We start from the raw sequence: 22,751 nt of genomic DNA on the forward strand, positions 1-22,751 counted from the left end.
GAAAGGTAGGCTCTGTCCTCAAAGCAGCAGGTCTGTCCCTCTCATTCACAGCTTACCCAAATCTATTTGTTTCTCCAATTCTTTTTCCCAAGACTGCATAAAGCCCGTGCTTCACGCTGCCACCCTCACCCAGCTGAGAAAGATGGTCCGGTGTCACGGAGCGCTCAGAAAGTCAAAAGCTTATTAATAGCTCTCTGCCTCTTTTTAATCTATTCCAAAAGCTGTACAGTGTGCAAAGCTGTTATGACATGATTTTTCTTTTTAATATCTCACCCTTTGTCAGTATTTAAGGAAAAATGAAACTAATCATTGGTGAAGGCTGTAATGCCATGGTTTTATAGCTGGTGTGGATCTCAACAGAAAATTCTGTGAGAGAGAAAATAAAAGTCTGTGTGTAAGTGTGTGCAGGAATCTCACAGTGGAGATTCACAGACTGAGAACTGTATAGTCGTTAGCAAAATAATATCAGTAAGATAAGGGAAATATTTGTATATTGGAAAATGGGGGGGAGAGGCTATTCCTTTGCAAACAGTTAATCTTGTTAACCTTGTCATGTGTGCCCCTTTCCTCGCAGAGGTATCACCCACCCACCCCCGTGGGGTACTGCCCGGTCTGGCAGATTTTGCCGAGGGTGCAACACACAGCGTTTGGGTGAGGATGGATTCCACTCTTCTCCAGGTAAGAGCCGTCTCTGCTGATCATTTCACCTTAAGCCCAAACTGAGCTTTTACCATCGCTGGAGGAACATTTCAGCTGCAGACACTCCACAGTATCACTAGAGAAGCGAAGGCTGTATCCCCTGGCAGGGAGTTCACCACAATTATTCCAAGATCTTGTTCAAAATGGAGGACAGAATCATGGAAAAGCTAAATATAAATCAACGCAGCTTATCAGAACATGACAGGGGGGACACAATAATCTACTGTGAGTGTTTTATCATATGAAACCAAAGTACCAGTACGAGTCGTTACAGAAGAGTTTAGCAAAGCGTGGGTGAAAAAACACCAGCTCAACCTTACATGAGGGTTGGAAGGAATTCCCAGAAGAGGATATCCCAAACCAGGGGAGTCTGCAGACAGCAGTGGCCGAAGCAGGAAGGTGGTAACCGGAGGGACCTGCCAGTTTGCTGTAGAGCAGCGACGTAGCCAGCCGGGCTAACCAGGGGTTCAGTCCCCAGGCACGTTGTGCGCTCTGCCTCGCTCCCCCAAAGCACTCTGGCACTTTTTGGCCTTGACCAACACTTCCCAGAGCAGGTGATCATATCAGTATGTATTTATACATGCACACACACGCATAGATATTGTGCATATATAGATACACACGTATGTTCATGTTTATACACTTCAGAGTGTGGAAGTGTGTGAGCATAGCTATGCGTCTGTAATACAAAACAAGGTTTGTAAGCCACCTGAAATTTGTAATCTAGAAAGGATATGGATGGGGGAAAAAAAAAAGGCAAGCTCCAATTATTAACCCTTCCTGAGAATGAAAATCTCATTTGCAACTCACACACTTTTAAGGTTTGGATTTGGTTTGCTTGCCTTCCAGCCTTCGGTGCCACAGCATCTGACATCTGGCGCAGCTGGATCGCTTAAACACGAAAGATCAAACGCTTCAAAGAGCCTCAGAGCGCTTTTGTTCTCGGAGTCAGGTAAGGTAACACACTTAAAGTAACGTGTGGTACCCACGGTAAAAATAAGCTAATGAATGCAGTGTGTTTAACAGAAATTTAAGGCAGGTTCTGAGCCTGGATGACACAGCTCAGCCAGGGGTGCAGGGGCAGGCAAGGTCTCAGCGTACTTACCTGGCGAGATGGTAATTGCACACACGTTCAAAAACAGGTTTCAAGCTTTTATGTGGTGTTTTAATGTCGCACATGCAGAGGAAAGGTGATGAAACAAGATTTTAAACTCAGTAATTAGCACTGTACTAATATTGGTGGTTTAAATTAGTTAATAATTTTGAAGAGGAGCTCTAATTTAATAGCAGAGACACAAACCCAGGTATTCCTAGGTGAGGATGGCTTCCCTCCAGTTGTATGCAATATAATTTTGTCTTCATTTATACTGTATAGGTAAAGGCCACTGCAGAATGTGGCTGTGTTTATAGGATTGCCCTGGATACCTTCAGAAGAGACAGAAAAACATCATGATTTACAAACAGGGTAGGAAAAGAAAGTGAAAGCTCCCCTCCCTCCCCCATCCCCTGCTAGTTTCTTAAAAATCAATTTTCATGTGATTTGAAAACTTCTGATTTTGGTACAGTTCTTAATTTGTTTGGTTTCATTTCTGCTTTTAAAATTCAGCCTTCTAGAGACTTTACACTGATTTCACAGATGGCAGCTGACATTGAACAGAGCTATAAGGTATAAACCTAAAGACCATCCATTTCCATGCATGATTAAATGCTGACTCAAGGTACTGCAGCATTTTTGATCCCCAAAGTTTAATAAAATTCAGGACAGGCAATAAGGAGTCGCAGACAAATTAAAATTTATTGAGACAGACAAAAATGCAACTATTTCAGACTACAGTTAAGCATTTACAGTTAACCAAAGATAGCAAAATGCTCACATTCCACTTAACTCCTTATGGAAAAAGCATTCAGAATTTACTATGCAATTCTACTTACTATGACAGCCTACATCCATCTACAGTAGGGACATCAAACTGAAACACGTAATATTTGGATCTCTCCTTACAGATCTACACATTTAACAGTAACAGACATCAACAGCATTGAGAAAAGTATAAAAAGACCAAAACCCACCTACTGTAGAAAGGGCTTTTTGATGTATATTAACTGTACAAAGCGGTCTATGTGTTAAAGGAACTTGAATGGCATACAGAAGGGACTGCAGTAAAAGCCAACCAATGTAGGAAGCTAAGCTTGAGCGATCTGGTGGTCTGTATCAAGTGGTGACCTTAGATCTATGTCACTTGCTGCTCGAGGGGAAAAATGCTACAAAACTTCTAATATCAAAATATTCCCATGCCAGAAATGTACACTGAGACTAACAGACTAGGCTGGAGAGGCAAAGAGAAGCATCCACTAACAAACAGTGTTGTTTTAAATATAAACTTTATATTTTCAATATAAACTGTAGAATAAATATTAAATAAACTCTTCAAATGGTTTAAAATAATAGTACAGAATAGCTTAAAAAAAGGCAAAGAAAAGAAAAAGGATTCTTTGTGTTCACAGCAAAGGCCAGTAACGACCCAAAAAACCCAACTGTGCTGAAATCTGAACTCAAGGAGATTTTGATTTAACCACAGTAGTTAAAAGGACACCTTGAAACATAAAGCAATGCCGAACAGTATTTCATAGTCTCTAATATGAAAAGAAAATGAGATTAAAAATTGGTTTGCGTCTCTGAAAGGATGGGACAACTCTGATTCCATTTTTCATAGGGAGAAAATGTTTGGAAGGTCAGTGACTTGACTTGATGCAGATGGGAAGTCCTGCTTTTAAAAAAAAAAAAATAAAAGAAAGGAATTAAATTAAGCTGGAAGCTAATGAAATCCTTCACAAAGCATGAAGAATGGAAGGGGCTTGATTGGGGAGAGCACAGGTTCTTGGTAGAATTGCTGGTTTCTTTTAAAGAAAGAAAACATTTTCTTAATGCATCTCGCCAAGTGGGACGTGCACACACACATATGTGTGTAGAAATGTAAATATACGGACACACAGAGATATACACACATGTATGTATAGACTGCGGATCCTCCAACCACCGGGGGATGCCAGTGGATCACAAAAAAGGGCTTTGCTGAGTTGCTTTGAAAGCTTTGGAAACTTGCTCTTGAAAGCAATCCATAGGCTGAGCTGCCCTTCCAAGCCCCACAGCCTGCCTACCCTGTTCTGACGTGGCTGTGACACCTTGGGATTCGACACTACTCCCTTCATCCTCTCTTGGAGTTGTTCCCAGCTGGGCTAGTCAATAAAATCCCATTTTTCCAATGCTCGCCCTGATTCACAAGAACATTTGAACAACTGACTGAACGATTGCCTGGCTCGGGGTGTCTTCCTGAATCGAAGCCACAGGCTCAGAAGGGGTTGGTGGTGTATATATGTGTGTGTTTGTGTGTGTGTGTCTGTGCTCGCAGAGGTCAGCTGAACCAGCCAGAGCATCTGCCCTCTCGCCCGGCTGGGCACGGAGCAGTTTGGTACCCACAGCATGTTCGAGCTGGCGACTCCAAGACAGACATTTGAGATATAAAACCTGCCACCACGGATTTGGAATAGCAGCATGCAGGAGGTCACAGGGAGGAGAAGGTCAGTGGTGCTGAGAAATGGATGGTGGTGGCACGTCTGCTCACATAGGCTGAAGGATGTCCGCGTTCACTTTTAAGGACTTGTTTAAACAGCTTTTATTTAACCATTTTGCATGTTTGCACGTGACACAGGAGGGGTGCAACCTTGGACCCTGCAGCTGCCTGCAAAGGCTTGGGGGGCAGGCTTTACCCTGGTGAGGTGCTGGCCAGGAGAAGGGATTTACTGTGGGGCCTTTGACGTAAGGCATACAGGGTTCCAGGATAAGCTGTTGCAAAGGGACATAGGACTGCAGAAAAAAACTAGTTGTGTGCAGAGAAGGAGTCCAGTCAGAGAACAAACATAACTCTGATTGTGGACCTCTGTTTTATGTCAGAGTGAAAGGGCATCTCTGTGCCTTAGGCAGGTCCTGCACAGGTAGACACAGAGAGAATGGGTTTAATTAATACAATACCTTGAGAAACAAGGTGCTGATGGTGTCCAACTGCTTCTCACCAAATCATACTGTTTAGGGAAACAGAAACGCTGGTTGTATCTGTCCCTTTTGCAAGTCAGCACTGTTTTCTAAGAAAGGCAAGTAGAAAAAGCGTGTGTGTGCATGTGCTGGGCAGCTCATGGACAATGATTTTAAAATAAATTTTCAGTAGCTATAGGGAAACGAAATGGACTCAAGGCAGGGCAGACTGCAGGCCTTTTGCAAATGACTGTGATGGCAGATTTTTGGGAGGCTGCGGGGGCGTGAAACAACACAGGACAAATTCCTCACGCTTTTACACATCCTTCTGCATTAATAACAATTATGCTGGCTTGCTCTTTGTTTTCAGGTCATTGATCTAGATAAATAGGAAATGGAAGAGGAGAAAACAACTGAGCCCCTGCAACACATGGTGTCTGAAAGGAGTTCCTCTTCAGTACTGCTCTTGTGATCACGTCTGAAAGCAGAGGTACTACCCCAAGGGGAGGGGGGCTGCAGAGCTCTGCCAGGCTCCACAGTGGGCATTGACTTAGGAGAGGGCTGAGGACCACAGCTCTTGAGGCAGTGATCCTAAAAATTTGACTTCTGCCAAGCAGCATGTTATTTTCTTGCTTTTGAGTAAATATGTGACCAGCCATGTTTTGTCTCCATACTGTCTCCAACTCTATATCCAACACTAACTGTGAGGGAAAAAAAAAATTGATCTAATTAGTTTTCTATGTAATGAGCACATTTTTTATTCTGCAAAATAACTCACAGGCACTGGTAAAATACTTACATCTGCCTCCTAATGCAAGAGCGGAGTTAAGGTACCTCTTACTGTTTCTAAAACCAGCAAAAATAATAAAAGGTCACCACAGCACATTACTGCATGAGAGAACTGCAATGGGAAAGGACACAGCAAATAATGTAATGTCAGCACGCTGGGATACAATTGCAGAGCTGTGGATGAATAGGGGGAGATGCTGAGGGAATCACATACTGTATTCTAATATTATTCTCTTTTACACGTGTGAATTACAAGGGTTCAGCCTGTCGCACTGAGAAAGAAGTTACACTTTTGAAATATGACTACCTAAAGTTGCTTTTTTAAATAGGCCGAATAAATATTAACTATTTAAAGAAACAACAGCTTATTACTTTGGGTAGTTAGTGTCTTTGACAACTTTGGAATGAGAGATTGCTTGGGGTAAATGAAGAACAGGCAGATCCGTAGGTGTGAGCATGAGGCAGAGGCTGCCTGTGATGTCAGTGCAACTCAGTGCAAACGAGTATGGACGGAGGATGAGGAACAGCTACGGGGGTGGTTATGGTGCTGCAAATTCACAAAACACTCTTTTCTCCAACGCTTTGAAAGGTGGCTGGACCCTGTTCCCTGTCTGTAGGATCACGACCATGTTGCTGCTTAACCAACGCTGTGGTGGGAGCTTTGCCTTCGGTGTCGGCTGGACTAAGCCTGTGGGACTCATTCGCAGAGAATGTAAGGAAAACAAAATCTCTTTCTCATTAAAACCCTGATGCTGGGGAGCCAGAAGTCACTATCCAGAGAGACTTATTCTTTGCTGGAATGTAACAAATATGGACTAGAAAATGAAGCACCTACTTTTCCTTCTTCACAAAAGAAAAAGAACTGTTTCTGATATGATCCAGGTAACAATTTATGTCACAAATTGTCTACAGCTGGTAACACGAGAAGGGCTTCTAAGCCTTGTGTACCGGTTTGTTGAGCCCCTTCCACAATTCATTCACAGGATATATTTCATAAGTTGTTCAAGTGAGGATTCAGACATGTAATGTCAGTGAAACAAAACTCATTGCCCCTGTGGAGAGAACAAAAATCCCTCAAACCAACTGAACAAAAGCTGTATTCCAAACAGTCCTTGCTGGGGGAAGAAAAAAAAAAAAAGGTTTTCTTCCAAATTAAATAGACTATACAAAATTAAACTCAGTAGAGAGGGAATATTTGTGCCAGGTACTTTCAAGATACAATTGCAGAGATATGATGTGACTTGCAATATTGTGCAAAATGTGAGTCCTCAGTATGATGGGCACTACCATATATAACCAATTTCATCATCCTTATCATCATCTTCGTCTTCATCATCCTCATTAGCTGCTCTTACATGAATCTTCAGTTTCCCTTCTTTGTCTTTTTTTGCTGCTTCAGGTTCCTCTTCCAAATCATCCAACAATACAACAGATCCACCACTGCCAAAATCCCCTGAGGTTTCTTGCTCTTCTTCTGAAACAGGTGAGCAGGAAAGGTCATTCCCCCACATGACACCAAGTCCCTCGTTCAACACTACCCTTGTCATTCAAGCTACTGTCATTTGCAATGTTACTTTTAAATTAATTGGTTCAGCTATTCATGAAACGACCTTTAAATTTCAATTTTCCTCCTGCACCAGGATAAAAAATTTACTTGCATAAAAAGCTATGCAGTGCCCTCCTCCTAGAGGCTCAGCTGATTTTAAGGAGAGTACTGACTCAGTTCCCATGCCTGCAGGGCAGAAAATCATTGCTCGTGTCTAAATCCTTTCATCCCATCAGGACTATGTAAACCAGGCTAAAAGTATTCCACCACCTGATTTTATCTGAGTGTGCAAATGTGCAAATGTGGTTGCTGAACCTAACCTGTGTGATGTGCTTCTGGGCATCTCAGACCTTCTAGGTCTCTGCTTTTTCTGCTTCTTCTCGAAGAAGAAAGCTGCATCCACAACCATCACCGAAGCACTTTGAAGGGGTAGAGCTGAAATTGCTTGCCTAGGATTAACAGCTAATTGGTGATTTCACATACCTACATAATACCGTCCTGTCAGCAATTTTATTAGGGTTGGTTGTTAATTCATAAAATTTTGCACATTTAGGCCTTCCTTTGTGTGGAAAGACATTATTCATGAAGTCCCAGTAAATGTGTGTTCCAGCGTATACAGAACAATATATTTAATAACTGTGCATAGCAATCCCATAGCCTTAATTTTAATATTAATCAGTACGTTTTGCAAGCTGATAGTAAAAATATCAGGTTATTGCCTGTTAACCTCTGCTGCACCCACCCCCTCCAAGTCCAAAGGAGCAATACATGTATAAGGGCCCGATTTGTAGTCTGAATAAGAAAATACAGGAGCACTTTGAACACGGGTAGTCATGTTTTCCTGTTGTCACTTTTGTTATCGTACTCCATCCTACAGCAATGGCAGGGTGTACAACAGTGTTAATTCCTTTGTTGTCTGAGGAAAACACATCATTACTCACCACAACTGACTGTCCCTTGCTTTCTTGAGCCGGGTATCTCATTCCCATACTTATCAACGCACCAGCACTGCCCTGTGCTGCCATGGCACTGAGTGGCTTTGTAATAACCTTCTTCGTTGCACCGTGGGATGAAAGTACCTGAATGAAATATAAGGTATAATCAGTAATGCAAGCCTCTGTAGGAGGAAGCAGGTATACAGGGTATTATGAACTTGTCACTTATTTACATGAAGATCTTTACAATGCTGGCAAGAAAATACATGTGATTATCTGGTGCTGAAACGGGAGCAGAAATTATACGTGATTAACTATTTTCTGCTACCCTGGTCACTGCAGAGTGCATAAACGCTTGTGCATTTATAGCACATGGACGGTGATGGCATACGGTGCTAGAGATAGGTTCAGTCTGTCCCCGAATGATTAATATTCCCACAGTGCCTCTTTCAGATTTAACTTCTGGTTTTAAAGTTTTCTTCCCAACTGGATTATTACCCCAACTTCATTAATTCTGCATTTCCCTTCCATTTGCACTCCTTCAGTGTTTATCATATGAGTCTTTCCACAACACTGTAATTATCCCTGGAAGGTATCTGCCATCTGCTTGCTATTCATACTAATCTCAAGCACAACTTCTGACTTACTGAGAGTTCACATGTATAAAAGGAGAAGTAATGCCTAGGCTTTACGGAGAGGGACAACAGGATTTGAAGTCAATAAGTCTTTGGATTTCAAGCCCAAGATTTGTCTCACAATAAAACCAATATAGTTCAGCCTCGTAGAGTGTGGTTCGTCCTAGCTTCTGCAGGCAGGGAAGCTCTCAAGAGAAAAACCGTTTTATTGTTCCCACCGTTTTCAGCAGATAGAGCAAATGCACTTCAATATGAAAAGCCGCCTTGTCCTTCAAGATGAGTTAGCTTTCCTCCCAGGAGAGGTCAGTACAGTCACTTTCCCTTCTTTGCTGATTGCTTCAATTTGAAGCACAGCAGAAACCCACCCTTGCCCCCAAATTTCTTGTCTCAAATGATTTTTGAGAAAGTATTTTTCTCCTCTGTCAAAGATACCAGTGATTTACTGGTCATGCAGTAACTTTTTTAACTGGTTCCACGTGTATAGCATGTCTTCAGACAGTTCATGTGTCAAAGGGGCCGTTTCCACTACATTTTTCGCAGAAAAAACAAATGAGAAGGTGCTGCCCAAATGACATGAGATTTCCTATATAAGAGACGTAAGAGTGGAAGTCAGGCCACCTCAGACACATACACACGTCTACATAACGTGAATCCCTGAATTTCCAAACTCATCGCACTGCAGATCTTGTCTAATGCTTGAGTGCTGCAAATGTGGGTCTGGAAAATGAGCAAAGAAACCTCTGAGCACCCGCAGAAATCTTTGCATATCAGGTCAGTTTTGGAGACCACATCCATTACTGACAGTACTTTAAATAATGTCAAAGCACGAGCTTATAGCAGTTTGTTTATAGGTACCACCATTATGTTCATGTACAAATGCAATATACTGATGACTACCAAAGACTCATTTTCACTATTTATTAAAAAAATGGTTCTAATAACCATGTATATGTATTTGCCTTTGCAGGTTTTTGTAATTTAACGCTCACTGTTCAATCCTGTGTTTCAATACTGGCTGAGAAAGTTTATTTTGGTATATTTATGCTCACATGCGCTCTCTTATAAGCACTTCCAGGTGTTTATCAGCCTGTACAAGACCTTGGGAAAAGTGCTCAGGTGCTGATTTCCAGCTGGTGTAAATCAGCATAGCTGGACCAGTGTCTCCAGGGCTCCCCTGTTACATCAGATGAGCATCTGGCTCCAGGGAAGAATCAAAGGGGGAACCTCAGTGGCATTACGGGGTGAATAGAAAATGGCTTCTGCATTTTAAACCGTCTCATGCTTTCTCTTTTCCTTGGGCAATGCAGCCTTTCCCTCCTTTGAAACAGGCCTTTTTGTAGAGTTTCATTGTGTTTCTTGTAAGGTATTAAAATGTTCCACACCGACTGTAAAACCCAGAGATTTAAAAATAAATTAATGCCCAGGCTGACTGCCAGCATAACTATGTGTGGAAGGGCTTCACACCTTGGGTCACAGTAGAAGGTAGTTTTCCATCTGCATGGGAAGTTTCTGCCAATTTGTATGTAACACTGAAATATTTAGCTACGTATACTGAAGTCACAGTATTTGCCAGCCCTCGGAGAGGAGAATACAGCACGTCCTTGCCAACGCGTTAGGTGATCTGATGGGGACAGAGTCACCTGGAGCAAGTGTTGTACAGCACGATGCTTCATCCTGCAAATCCTACACAGATCAGCCCATGTGCCCATTAGAAAGAAACGCTGGCTATAAGCTCTGCTATTCTGGAGTACAGCGTCCAGAGAGCCCCTTCAGTGGGAATATTTTACCCCATGATTTCGTTTGGCAACAGGAAACATCCTCAGGGTTTGGACAGACAAAGGAGTTCACGTTTGCTCCCCAGACGTTCTTGCACAGGCAAGTGCGGAGAGGAGCGCTGGTGGGCCAGCTTTACTATTAAGCACTATTAGGTACCATTAAGCACTATTAAGCACAAAATGCCAGATCATTCCCACTGAACTGCTTCAGGCTAGTGAATCTTGCTTTCCCCATCTCTCTGTCCCATGGAGTATTTAATTATTCTATGCAAACTTGAACCGCACTGTTGCATCTATATCCTCTTTACGGATCCAGACCTATATCTCTTTTTTTTTCCCCCCCCATCATTTCCTTATCTATTTAATACTCCCCTTCCTCAGAGGACATGGGGAGAATAATTATATGCTAAAGATAGTGAAGCACACAGGTAAAAGCCTGGCAGAATTGAGTGCTAGCCAGCATGCAGCTCCCTGTACTAGTTATTATGTTAGCTGAATTCACAGGGCTGATACAGAAGAAAATAGTGACGGGAGCAGAAATTTATTACCTTAGTGATGTGGGAGAAGCATTATCAGGCTGCACAGTTGTATGCTCTAAAAGTACACTCTCTGCAGTTAATTGTACTCTAGATAAATCTGGTAGGAAAAGATGAATAGTGCTGTTTACTTTTTAATTCAGTCCCCTGGGATGCTAGACTCAATTTGAAAGCCTCCAAATTCAACACATCTAATGGCAATGGCTTTGAAGTACTTTGTTGCAACTGTCATGCGCTTTGAAAAATATATAGAGAACAAAATATCAAAAATTGTAAATTTTTATCAATGGACACAAGTTAACAGAAATCATCTTCATGTGTACTCTCCAGACTGTAAATGCTGTGCTCTGATTGTTAGAGACAGAGCAGGAGAGAGAATAATTAAAGGCCAGTTTCTCTGAAAATATTCATCTCTATTTTCAATCTTTGTTGTTGCCACAAGTGTGATTTTTGTCACGTGTATGTTTTGGTTTCCATTTGCATGATTTTTCAGTCAGTGAAGAGAAAAGGCAATGTTTTCCACTGTACAAATAGCTATGAGATCAGATTAAAATCTCACAGACAGCTGCTGTTACGCAGGCAGACTTTCAAGGCAGGTGAAGCAAGAGTTCCTCTCTATATTATAATTTTCTAGCTTGTGCACCAACCTATGCTTGACAATTTTTGATTTGTTGAGCTTAGCCACTTTTAACCTTTTTTTTTTTTAAAATATATTTGACTAGAAGTTATTTGTGGTAAGGGACCATTCTTACTGCTTTTACTTTGTCATTTTATTCCTGCTATTGCGAGCAGATCCCAGTGACATGGTACAACTGCCTGCATGCTGTACTACCTGCAATATAGTCATCGTTTTTTCCCTGCACACCGGAACAAACCACTTATGTTTCAACCTAGGTGACATTTATTGCATTATAGCAAATCGCAGCAAAGCATAAAATAAACAGGATAGTCCAAGTTATCTATTAGGAACTGGGCTTCTTATTCTTTTAGGTGGCTTTGAAAATCACGACACCCATGAGACAGAAAACACCATGGCTTCCCCTGCCACAACATGCATTCGAACACAAATGCTAAATATTTGCTGAATGGAGCACACATAGAGCTGAGCGATCAATCCTCCCTTCGCTCCCACCGCTACGAACAGCAGGAGCTGCAACTCCGAGACATCTTAATCTTTATGTGAACTTGCTGTGGAAGGATGATGGAACTAAACCATAGTCCCCGTGCCCTTTGGGAATGTTTATTCTCATTTTAAACCAAAGAGTCCTGGTTAGGATTGTTTCCAAGGTACCTGAACTTTGAGTACAAAGAGCAGTGGCGTCTGGGAACAGCAGGGTTTGGCAAAGATGAGCTTTGCAGAGCTCTGTTTGCAGGGTCTGCTAAAGAGTATGTAGACACAGACTAAAATCTGAGCACAGCCTGAGCAGCAGACTGCAATCCGAGACGCATTTCACAGAGTCCTCTGTGCTGCTGATAGTGATGCTGGAAGAACCGGACGTGGGTTCCCGACAACGGGCCTGGCCTGACAGCCTGGGTCTGGGGTAAACCAGACTCCCCAGAGGTGGAATGTTGAGCTTTCCACGAGCAGAGACTCGAATATGTACTGATACGCCTCATGTGCTTTGGACCTACGTACACGAATGCACTAGGACTGAAGGTTCAGTAAAATACCAACCACGTGAATGCGACGCTACATGACACTGTGACTTTGGGGTATGGAACTAGTTACCTTAAATTTACCCAGTTCAGCAACCTGATTTTTTAGCAATTAAATGGGGATTTATTTCACCTAATTTTAGATATCCTTTAGAGCAGTGTAAGTTATCAATCAATCCAGGCACCCAGTAGTCAACAGAGAGAGGGGTGGGCATTATCGCATCGTACAGCATGGAGCATCACACAGGAATAGCTAAAATGAGATGATATGGATTCCTGTTGTCATGTACTCAGAATATACTGAAATATTTTTAAGGGTGGTTAGTCAAAAATGAACCCTAAGGAATACACCCGATGCCCCTTAACTGGAGGAAGACATTAACCCGCTGGCTATGCACTGTGGCACCTTCAATCACCCTTTAAAATGGGAGGCTTGAGTATCAAGCAGCCTCTGTACTTATTCTGACCTACGAGGTGATGAAGGCAGTATTAACCTCTGTGCAGACAAGGCTTTGCACTTCTGGAGAGCTGTAAATTAGCTCTGAACCCATTGCCATGCTGACACCTGTTCCGTACGTTGCCATCTCATTATTTGTTTAATTTCGTAGTGTCAGGCCTACACTCCGTGGTGCATATTCCCGACTCAAAACATTAGTCTCTAATTGAAAAACCATTACTGCATATAAAGTTACAATAATCACAGAAGCTTTAATTAGTTGAGTAAATGAATAGCAAGTAATCGAACTTACCCAACAGACTCTTCCCTCTACTTAGCTTTTGAATTCTATTCATTTCGTTCTGGCAAGGAAGACCTAAAATATAATGTTTGAGAATCAGTTTCCAGATGGTACGGGACAGACTCTGTAATGACTGGCTTCACTACTGACATGAAATGTAGACTACTGTACACCTGGGAACGAAAGAAGCCCATATGCTGGTACTGTACTGCAAAACAAATTTATGTCATTAGCTCCACTAATTAAAAAAAAAAAAAAAAAAAGTAACACACTGCAGTTGAGAAGAGTGTTTGGGGGCCATTTTCATTGTTAAGCCAATTTTTCCTCTTTTTTCACCAAGCTGACATAATGCCAGCGCTCTGATTTATGATTTGCTAATTGACTAATCTCTGCATTAATAAAAGAGTAAATTTTTGAGCTTTCTATCAGCAATAGAGCTTATTTCTAGGCTGTGTTTACGGGCACTTTTTACTTCTTTCTTTGTTTTAATGATCAAGGGATGGTAACACACTTCATCTGTGACATTAAACATTGTCACACAACGCCCTTTCACACTGGTGCTGGAGAAAAGAGCTTTTTAACGCAGCTGACAGCCAATTACCAAACTATCCCTATAAGCAGATCAATCAAACCTGCAACACAGGGAGACCCAGACAACATCCCCCCCGGTACTGCAGACCGCACAACTCACCGCCCGGCTTCTGGAAGCAGTAGCACCACTCGTTGTTGGAGAGCTTCCCGTCCTTGAAGGAGTCGCAGGAGTTGAAGAGAGGCTTGACGCATGGCTCGTACTTATCCAGGTAAATGGCACTGATCTCCGAGGGATCCAGCAGCAGGTCATAGTTCATGTCAAGTTTGTTGAACATCCAGCCTAGGGAGTCCTTGCAGATTGGCAGTATGCTGGTGTCAAATCCTGTAAGAGGAGAGGCAGATATCCCCAGCTGAGTCCAAGCACACTCACTGCACAGGAATCATTGCTAAGCTCCACGCCTTGCTAGTGCTTTTTGGCTGGGCTCTGACCATTAACCTGACTTGTCCAAAGCAGAACAAAATTCTAAGACTGCGTAAAGCTTAAAACCCAAGCCCAGCTGCAGACTAGAGCACAACTCACACTCTGTAGGAACTGTGGGGTGGGGAGGGCTGAGATTCATAGCCCATTACTGTAATTCAAAGTTGTTTCTACTGAAAAAATTGTCACATATTTTTTTCTTCTGTCCTTGGTCCAAGTGGCTTGGCTTTGTTCCAATAAACTGAAACGTGATGAGAAAAGGCTGAATCCAACGTATTTTCAAACTAGACTGAGCCTGAATTGCGATTTAAATCCTGTTTCCCAGACCTGTTTCTAGTTCCCTGGTCAAATTGTTTCCTACTGTGCTCTCACCTTCCACCTGTCATCCCAGCTTTTCACTCTTCAAAACCCTGCCTCCTGCGCTGGACAACGTAATGCTTTGATCTGGGCTGTCAGCTGTCCGAGGGAGGCAGAGGGAGAGAAGGGATGAAACAACTCTTTGCTTGCACCACTCCGAAGCACGGCACTGCTTTTGCTGGCAGCTCCAGAGCTGCACACGCTCTTGTATGCCGTACCAGCACTATTCCTTCCCGAGGCCTCCGGCATGGTGCAGCAATACAGGATTCTGCTCTTCCAGCGCTTTGGAAACCATCGTCGTCATTCATTTTAATAGCCCAGATCCTTAGAAGACTGCAGCAGCGTTTCTCACAGAAAGACCAAGTCGTGCATATAGACACCCACGGCGTCTATGAGCTACGTGTTCCAGTATTCTGCAGTCTCCACACCAACAGTGGCATCGCCTTCTTTCACAAACAAGACAGGGCACTATACATCCAAACTCTCACTATTTTTCAATGCTTGGTACAAACATGGACTAATTTCCAATTGTCTATGACATGAGTATATTTGTAAGGCAGAGGTAATAAATCTGATAACGAGGAGATTGGTTTCAACAAGGACTCGGAAGCATGCATACATCAGCTGTGGATTTACAGGCACAGAGGGCACCTGGACCATGCACCCTGAGCACCTCGTGCTCACGCTGTGTCAGCTGTGTGCAGTAACCTGCCTGTGCATTATTCATTCTGCTACAGACCACGTGGAGAAGCCTGATGGGCTTTTTCCTTTGAAAGAGGTCAAGCTTAGCCTTATTTGCTGAACGTGTCACGTCCCATTTCAGGATGCTGCTTTTTTAAAATGAATCCCAAGATGTTGCTGGAATCATGCTGACTGTTTGTCCGAGCTCTGCAGCCTACCTGCTATTTTAAGTACTCACCCAAAGGAAGGCAGTGCTTTATGCTGGAAGCTGTGCTTTTTGTATGCAGCTGCTGCTGAAGGATGTCAGTGACGTGGAGGAACAATCAGAAGGGTTAACTAATGGGAAGGTTTATGTCGTTCATAATACATGTTTCTCTAAGAAAGGAAGAAGGTAATACCATTTCCTCGGGGCTAGAGGCAGCTCAGGCAGGAAAGAGAGAGATCATGCTGAACATTTCATCACTTTTTTTTGTGCTGTTATCTCCTCTAACATTATCTAATCGAGTTTGAGCACAGTGAAAAAGAAAAAGGCTGTGTGAATAGATGTAGGGAGGAAGTCTGCTTGCCTTGCTGAAGCAATTAGGACTATTGACTTCAATTATTTTATTCATCTGAAGAAGACAAGCAGGATTTGGTCACTGCACAATCTCTTGTTGAGTGGAAGGATTTAAGAACCCTTGACTTTGCCTTTACAAAGCACCGAGGAGGAGGACATGCAGTCCTGCCTTGTGCAGGGATATGCTGTGCCTGATTCCCCACCACGGGGCAGGTCAGAATAGTCCGACAGGCAGGGGTGGATCACTCAATTGCGTTGTGGAGCTGGGATCACTACATACTTCCACCCATCCCAGTTTAACAGCTTCCAGGGGAAAACTAGCTGGGTTTCACTAGATGCTCTTTTCCTGCACAGATCCTCTCCCTGATGATGGTCTTTACACCCTGTTGTGGCACTCACTGCTGGTACAGTGAATAACTACAAGGTCTGTAGTACAACCGGTTGAGAACGGTACGTGTTGCTCAGCCCTGTGGGGCTCTGAAGGTCACCTAACTGGCAGGGATGACGCAGGAAGGAGGAGATGAACTTGCCCCTGACAGTGTCTGTGGATTATTTCTGAGTCTTGTTTTCCTCCCTGCTGGGAAGTCTTTATCTGTGTGTACAACATGCATTCAGGGATACAACAGCAGCGTGCCCTCACTACCGATCTGCCCGAGCAGATCACAAGATAGTGACTGATGTGAATACGAAGCTGCTCTGTGACATTCCATCAGGGCTGGGATGCAAGATACAATCACAAAAGGTCACTTACGAAGACAGTTAATTACATTAGTTGAAGAGTTTTTGATTGTAGTTTCCCATAAGCAAGGGAGCGTTCACTGTTGTGACCAGAGTTGCAGATTAGGCTTATTATTAAGAGGCTGTATTATTAAGCAGTGCTGGATTATTAGACACTGTGGTCTGAAAGTCTTTGAATATTACAGCAGTACGAGTGATGGAAAGCCCTTAGATAGATGGTTATTATCAGTGAAAAGGTTAATTCTTTAAGTGTCCCTCGCTACGCGGTTGAAGGTGAATAGTCCTATCTACCACCACTTCGTATTGTCTCCTGTTAAAAGCTACCGCCTGTAAATCATCTTTGGCAGCATTGCAACTGCAGTCCAAACCCAGCAATCCTGGATGTGCACGGCACCCAGGAACAGGACTGAAAGCGTGCTCTGAGTGTGCAAGGCAGGCTCTGACTGACTGTGCAACCAGGGCAGCTGATGGAAAATGGTTCTTGGAGCTCACCTTCATTGGGAGCTCATTGTGCTCCCATCAGCTTGGTGAGGCCAGGTGATGTTGAATGAATTAACTCCTTTTTGGAGTCTTTTGATATACTTGCTTGTAAGTATGATGCAATATGCTGGATGAAATAAATCACATACTGTAATTCTGTCTGGAGGGCTTGGCTAATAGGCTGGACTGCTAGCACAACAGACCTGGAATAACAGTAATCTCAGTGAGGACTTGCCTGCGTCTTCCTGAGCATCAGCTCAGCGCTGCAGTGCCTACGGTGAGGAGCAAGAGAAGGGTGCAGGTTCCATAGCCCTCCTGCTTCGGCTCCTCGGCACAGGCTGCCAGTTGTGGCGGGCTGTTCTGGTTTGGACACCTGCTCACAAGGACCTGGATTGAGACCATCATGGTTCTCGTTCCGACTGACAGCTGTTGAGCATCCTAACAACTTTCATTCGCTACAGAGCTGGAAGGAAATCAAACCGGTGACCTACATGTAAAAGTCTCATATCCCATTAATACATAAAATGCTCCACCTCCTCTGAATTAAAATGGAATTAAATTTTAAAAAATCTTTAAGTGAAAATTCTAATTAAAAATAAACACATCTTCTGGCACATAACATTATTTCCCCCCTTCAAGAGTTGACTTACGTGAGCCAGTTTTATTTTATTAAAGTATACTACAATTCAATTAACAGGGGAATAATTAACCTAATTTCCTCCATCACTTACAATAAAGGAAGGAGGAGAAGAAATGTTTCTCAGAAAACATCCTTTATATTGCATAGATCTCTACCAAAAGAAAACCAACTCCCACTGCAGCCGAAGAGACTATCTAGATACAAGGCGGCAATTATCAACAGGCTCAGGAGCAATTTGAATCAGGTCTTAGTACCTAATTAGTTTTATTATTTCCTTATGTCAAAGCATGTGCCTGAGTTGCTATATTATTTATTGAGATTTCCAATGTACAAAACCTGCAGAAGACAAAGTTCCTGGCCTGCGGTGCTTTGCTGGGACCTGGCAGATAGCTCACTGAACGAAGGGTTAGATTTCAAACACAACAATCTGCACTCATCCTTTTCTGTTCAGGATTTTTTTAAGAAGTGTACCAATTTCCTTCACCTGGGGGTGAACTTAATACACTCAACAAGCTTATTTACACTCATAATAACATCTTGCAAATTTAATGTAGCATAGAGAAATCTCTGCTGGAACACCTTCTCTAGACAGCTGATGTGTCCGAGGCATCACAGCCACCGCATCCCACCATCTGTTCCTTTCACTGCCACAGGGGGATACCCAAAACGGATCACTCGGAGGATGTGTATGCCTTTTAAGACTCTACAGGCATGACCAAACCAGTTCAGGTTAATGACGTGATCAGCCTGGTGAGGAGGGCAACACGTGCAGGGCAATAAGGGAAGGGCAACGTGGCCATCAGAGCGTATTTCCAGAGCTGCGTGTGTCCTGTTTGCCAGGATTCACACAAACTCCTTTTTTCAGGTTGGGGTATGTGAGCATTTCTTTGAATTCTGAGCCCTGTTTAAGATGTCTGTCATTTTTACAAATGTTTGAAGTTAGAGGAAGCCAGATACTGCTGTCCTTACTCTAAGAGTGTTTTCAGTGCTACCAGAGAGAATTGGAGCTGCAGAATTTGGCGCATGCAGATTAATTAATGAATACCATAGCCTACTCTTAAAAAGAAAAACAAGCCCAAGTTTTGTAGCATTCACAAATGATTTAGGTTTCAACTCAAAGTTTCTTTTTTTTTTTTTTTAACTGACATATAAAAAAATAAGAAAATGTGCCAAACTAAGTCAACAGTCTAAAAATGAACATTGTCGAGATCAAGTGTTTAAGATCAGCAAGGCAGCCTTTCATATAAAAGCTGCCAGGAATCAAACTAAACTAAAAAGAGATAACAGCTCCTCTGTGAATCAGAGCAAACTGCAGAATTACCAGGAATGTTTTGCTCACTGAAATTGCTTCAGCAAAAAAAGAAAAAAAAAGACCCAACACTTTCAGGAATTAATTTGGACTTTGGCCTTTGATAAGGTCCTCATGAGCAGCTCACAGGTCATCTGCATGAAAAGCATCCTTTTGACAATCTGATAAAATGAGATTTCATGGGTTTCTTCTGGGCCTAAAGGACTTCAGTCAAAGTTTTAGATCTCTGGCATTTTCTGTCGTTGGGTCTGAGATGAATTCACATCTTGAAGCCATGATTACCTGTACAACTATGGTTTGGCTTCCTCTGCATGATAATATCCTTTTTTGAAGTACCATTTAAGAAATAACTGGGATATATGGTTTTAAAGATACTGACTTTGTTGTAAATACTATGGAAAGTAAGGGACATCGGAAAAAGTCCACTTGCACAGAACACAGCTTGTTTCACCACATAGTTTTAAGATAAAATTACTTGCCATTAATGAGGTTTGAGTACAGTTTTGAGCAATGCAGCCTGTGGTATAGCCTGTCTCTTTAGGAAGAGGCAATCTATTGCTGCATAAGCTCAGAAGTAGCACAAGAGTGGCTGTGGAGACTCAGTCTAACAGTAAATGCCCATCCTGATGTGCTGGGTCTGCTCTACTGCACCTTTAGCCTCTCCAGTCTCATGCTGCGGGGAAACCAGGCACTGGGGTCAAAACAGCCGTAAAAGGGAGCACTTGACTGAACCCTTTAAATTCTGTGTGTGTGGACCCTGGATTTAGACAGCTTGTACCAGATAATCAGGGCAGTGAAGTGAAGGTGAGTCACACACCTAGATAAAACTTGAGCATCATATTTTGCATCCCAAGGGCCCATGTGTTTTGGGACATGCTATTTAAAAGGATTAATGAGTCCTTACAGAAAATAAATTTGCATCTGCTCTCTGATGAACATGACCTCTTTTGATGCTGTTATCTGAATCCTTCCTCTCCCGGGTGGGTAAATGACATCAAAATCAGTCATGTTGGCTTAACCCACAGAGAGTAAACGCCCTCTAAACCGTTCATTTTCTTCCTTTCTTTAAAAAAAAAAAAGCATCAAAGGAAGCAAAGATGGTGTTATTAAATACCTGGGGCACAATAGGTTCCAGCTTTCCACACCGTTTAACTATTCCAGCTCCATAGCTGCAAAGTGGATGGTTTTTTTTTTATTCTTTCTCTTATGTAAGATGTTAACAGGAAATTGCAAAGTAAAGTCAAAGTGGGCCTTCTCCAACATTGACATAATTTTCCCTGTGCTTGTATGCCATGTTTTTGGCTTGTGCCACAGACACTGGGTCAGAAAATGCTTGGCCAGAAACTGAGGGGTAAGCATGCGCCATGGTCTATCCCCAAAAAGCGATCTGGATGCAGTCACACTGATTTGGAGGATCGTGGAGTTTGACTGTACAGACACAAGCTAGGTCATGCTAGTTAACCTCAGGGCTTAAGAAAAGTCCCTGAGAAGTTTTATTTACTGGTATAGATGTGACCTCCCTGGCCTTCAGACAGAGTTATTTGCCTGATTAACTTGTAAAGGTCTCTCTGTCTCTGACTGCCAGTTTTTAGAGCAGTTTGAGCCAGAAAGAATACAGCCTGCAGCTCCTTTAGAAAACAGTACAGCTATTTATTTGCAGGATCGGGTCTCCTGCGTACCTGCTGGAACCTGCTTGACATGACATTGCAGGATAACAGCAGTGCTCAGCTGAATGCCCTCTCTCAGGCTGGGAAGCTGCCTACAACCCTCAACGTTCAATGGGAAAAGGTGTTTTCTTACTGCCTTGTGCCGTCTCCGGGCTCGTTGGTTTGATGACACGATTTGCATCCTCGTGAAGAGCACCAAACCAGTCTTTTAGTCGCGAAGCGAGATTCCTCAGTTCTTTGTCTGTGCAAGCTAGAAAAAAAACCAAAGCACCAGAGTGAGTCAAGAGCACCAGCGAAAAACCTTCCTCCAGACAGTTCTATTAGAAAAATATTGACTATGGTTGTAAAGTCCTCCTCATTAAGATCTCTGAAGTGAAAGAGAAGGGTAGGGAAAAGTTAAAAAAAACCCTGTAAATCATTATGAATTTCAAGTCTTGCTCAAGTACTTCCTTGGTAGCTGACATGATTTATGGTGGAAGAAGTGACACACAGAGCTGCCCACAGGTTCTCAGAGCGATGTGACGCTCCAATGTTTTTACCTTAAATGTTTTCACCTTTTAGGATTTCAGGGGAAAAGTTCTGTCAAACAGATGGGGAGGAGGGACATGCTTGCCCAGACATACTACCCGAACAAGATGCTAGGAATAATTTATAACCACATCTGGCTTAGTATAAGGCTATTATCACAGTAATAGGAAATATATACACTTATTTATAGATATACATGAGACAGAAAATTGTTACGTTGCTCTAGTTCTACTACACATGACACTTTGCCACTGCTGAAGGTTGTCAATTCTGCTTTGTTACTTAGGTAAGACATTTCTTTTCTTACAAATTTTTACTGAGAAACATCTAATTTTTCCAGAAATTTCAGCCAAGAGATTAATGTCCAGCCGAACCAAATATTTTTAAGGAAAAAAAGCTGCATTAGTCACCACCTTCTGTCAGAAAAAATATTCTTCTTTCTGTATCATATTTAGTTCTTAAAATTCACAGACAATTTTATTATTCCAAAATGCTGTGCACTCATTCTACATATTAAATGACATTACTTGGAATACAGAGCAAGATTTTATGCCATAGAGGCAGACATCCTTCATGGGGCAAGCGACAATATGTCTTCTCCAATTCACTGCACATTATAATATTCCTCCTTCCACCTTATTGAAGAACAATTGAGTCCCACAGCTTGTCTTCCCGAGTTAAACTCACTGCTCCAGTGACTGCAGTGAACTTTCTGATACCTCATGGTTGTGGTGAGTATTTTTGTTTGTTCTCACTTTTTTTTTTTTTTTGGGGGGGGTGGGGTGTGGTGGTTGTGTGCGTGTGTCGAAAATAACTGAAGTTAAAAAATAGGCCATTGTAGATTTTTCTATGTGAAAAGTTTTTTAGCACATTGGGGGTGGGGGGAGGGGAGAAAGTTTTTTGCATTTTTCTGTAAAGCTGACAGAGTTTGATAGATTTTCCTATTAAAAATTAAAATATGAAGATTACTATCCCCCTAAGGCTGAGTCTAGGTAAGGAAAAACCCAACAATTAATGTAAAATATTAACTATGAAGTTGCTTACATTACTGAAAAAGCTTAGTACTCAATTTTCTCACTTACATGAACATTATATTTTACTCACTGTAAACTATTTTATCTTTGCAAGTTAAGACAAAAATCAGAGTGATGATAAGATTTTTGAGCTCACTGTGCCATGTTTTCTACAAGGAACATTTCATGCCATTTCTGTTCTTTGGCTGTTGCTCACAAACAGTCTTTCATCAGAGAAAAATCACAACAGAAGCAAGAGCAGAATGAATTCCATCATCCTGCCTGTAACAAGCCCCCATCACGAGATGCTGCCTGAAGGGGTGAAGGGGTAGGAAGAAAACTAGTTTTATAGGTAATAAATATTCAGGAATGAACTAGCTCTAGACAGACAAGAATGATTTCTTAGTTTGTGAATTCAGATCCATAAAGAGATTC

General features: G+C 42.3%; 1 protein-coding gene across 1 annotated transcript; it reads right to left on the bottom strand.

Annotated features, from left to right (window-relative positions):
• Positions 1–6,501: 6,501 nt before the first annotated feature.
• Positions 6,502–21,025, bottom strand: SPOCK1 (sparc/osteonectin, cwcv and kazal-like domains proteoglycan (testican) 1; the record flags this gene model as incomplete). The annotated part of the gene is made up of 5 exons (XM_010161071.1): positions 6,502–6,992; positions 8,006–8,143; positions 13,351–13,413; positions 14,030–14,251; positions 20,909–21,025. Coding segments are annotated over 5 exons (731 nt in total), but the record flags the coding sequence as incomplete, so codon positions are not given.
• Positions 21,026–22,751: the final 1,726 nt, after the last annotated feature.

The sequence above is a fragment of the Eurypyga helias genome, unplaced genomic scaffold (genome assembly GCF_000690775.1).
Source record: "Eurypyga helias isolate BGI_N326 unplaced genomic scaffold, ASM69077v1 scaffold6751, whole genome shotgun sequence".
In the NCBI taxonomy this organism is placed as follows: Eukaryota; Metazoa; Chordata; class Aves; order Eurypygiformes; family Eurypygidae; genus Eurypyga; species Eurypyga helias.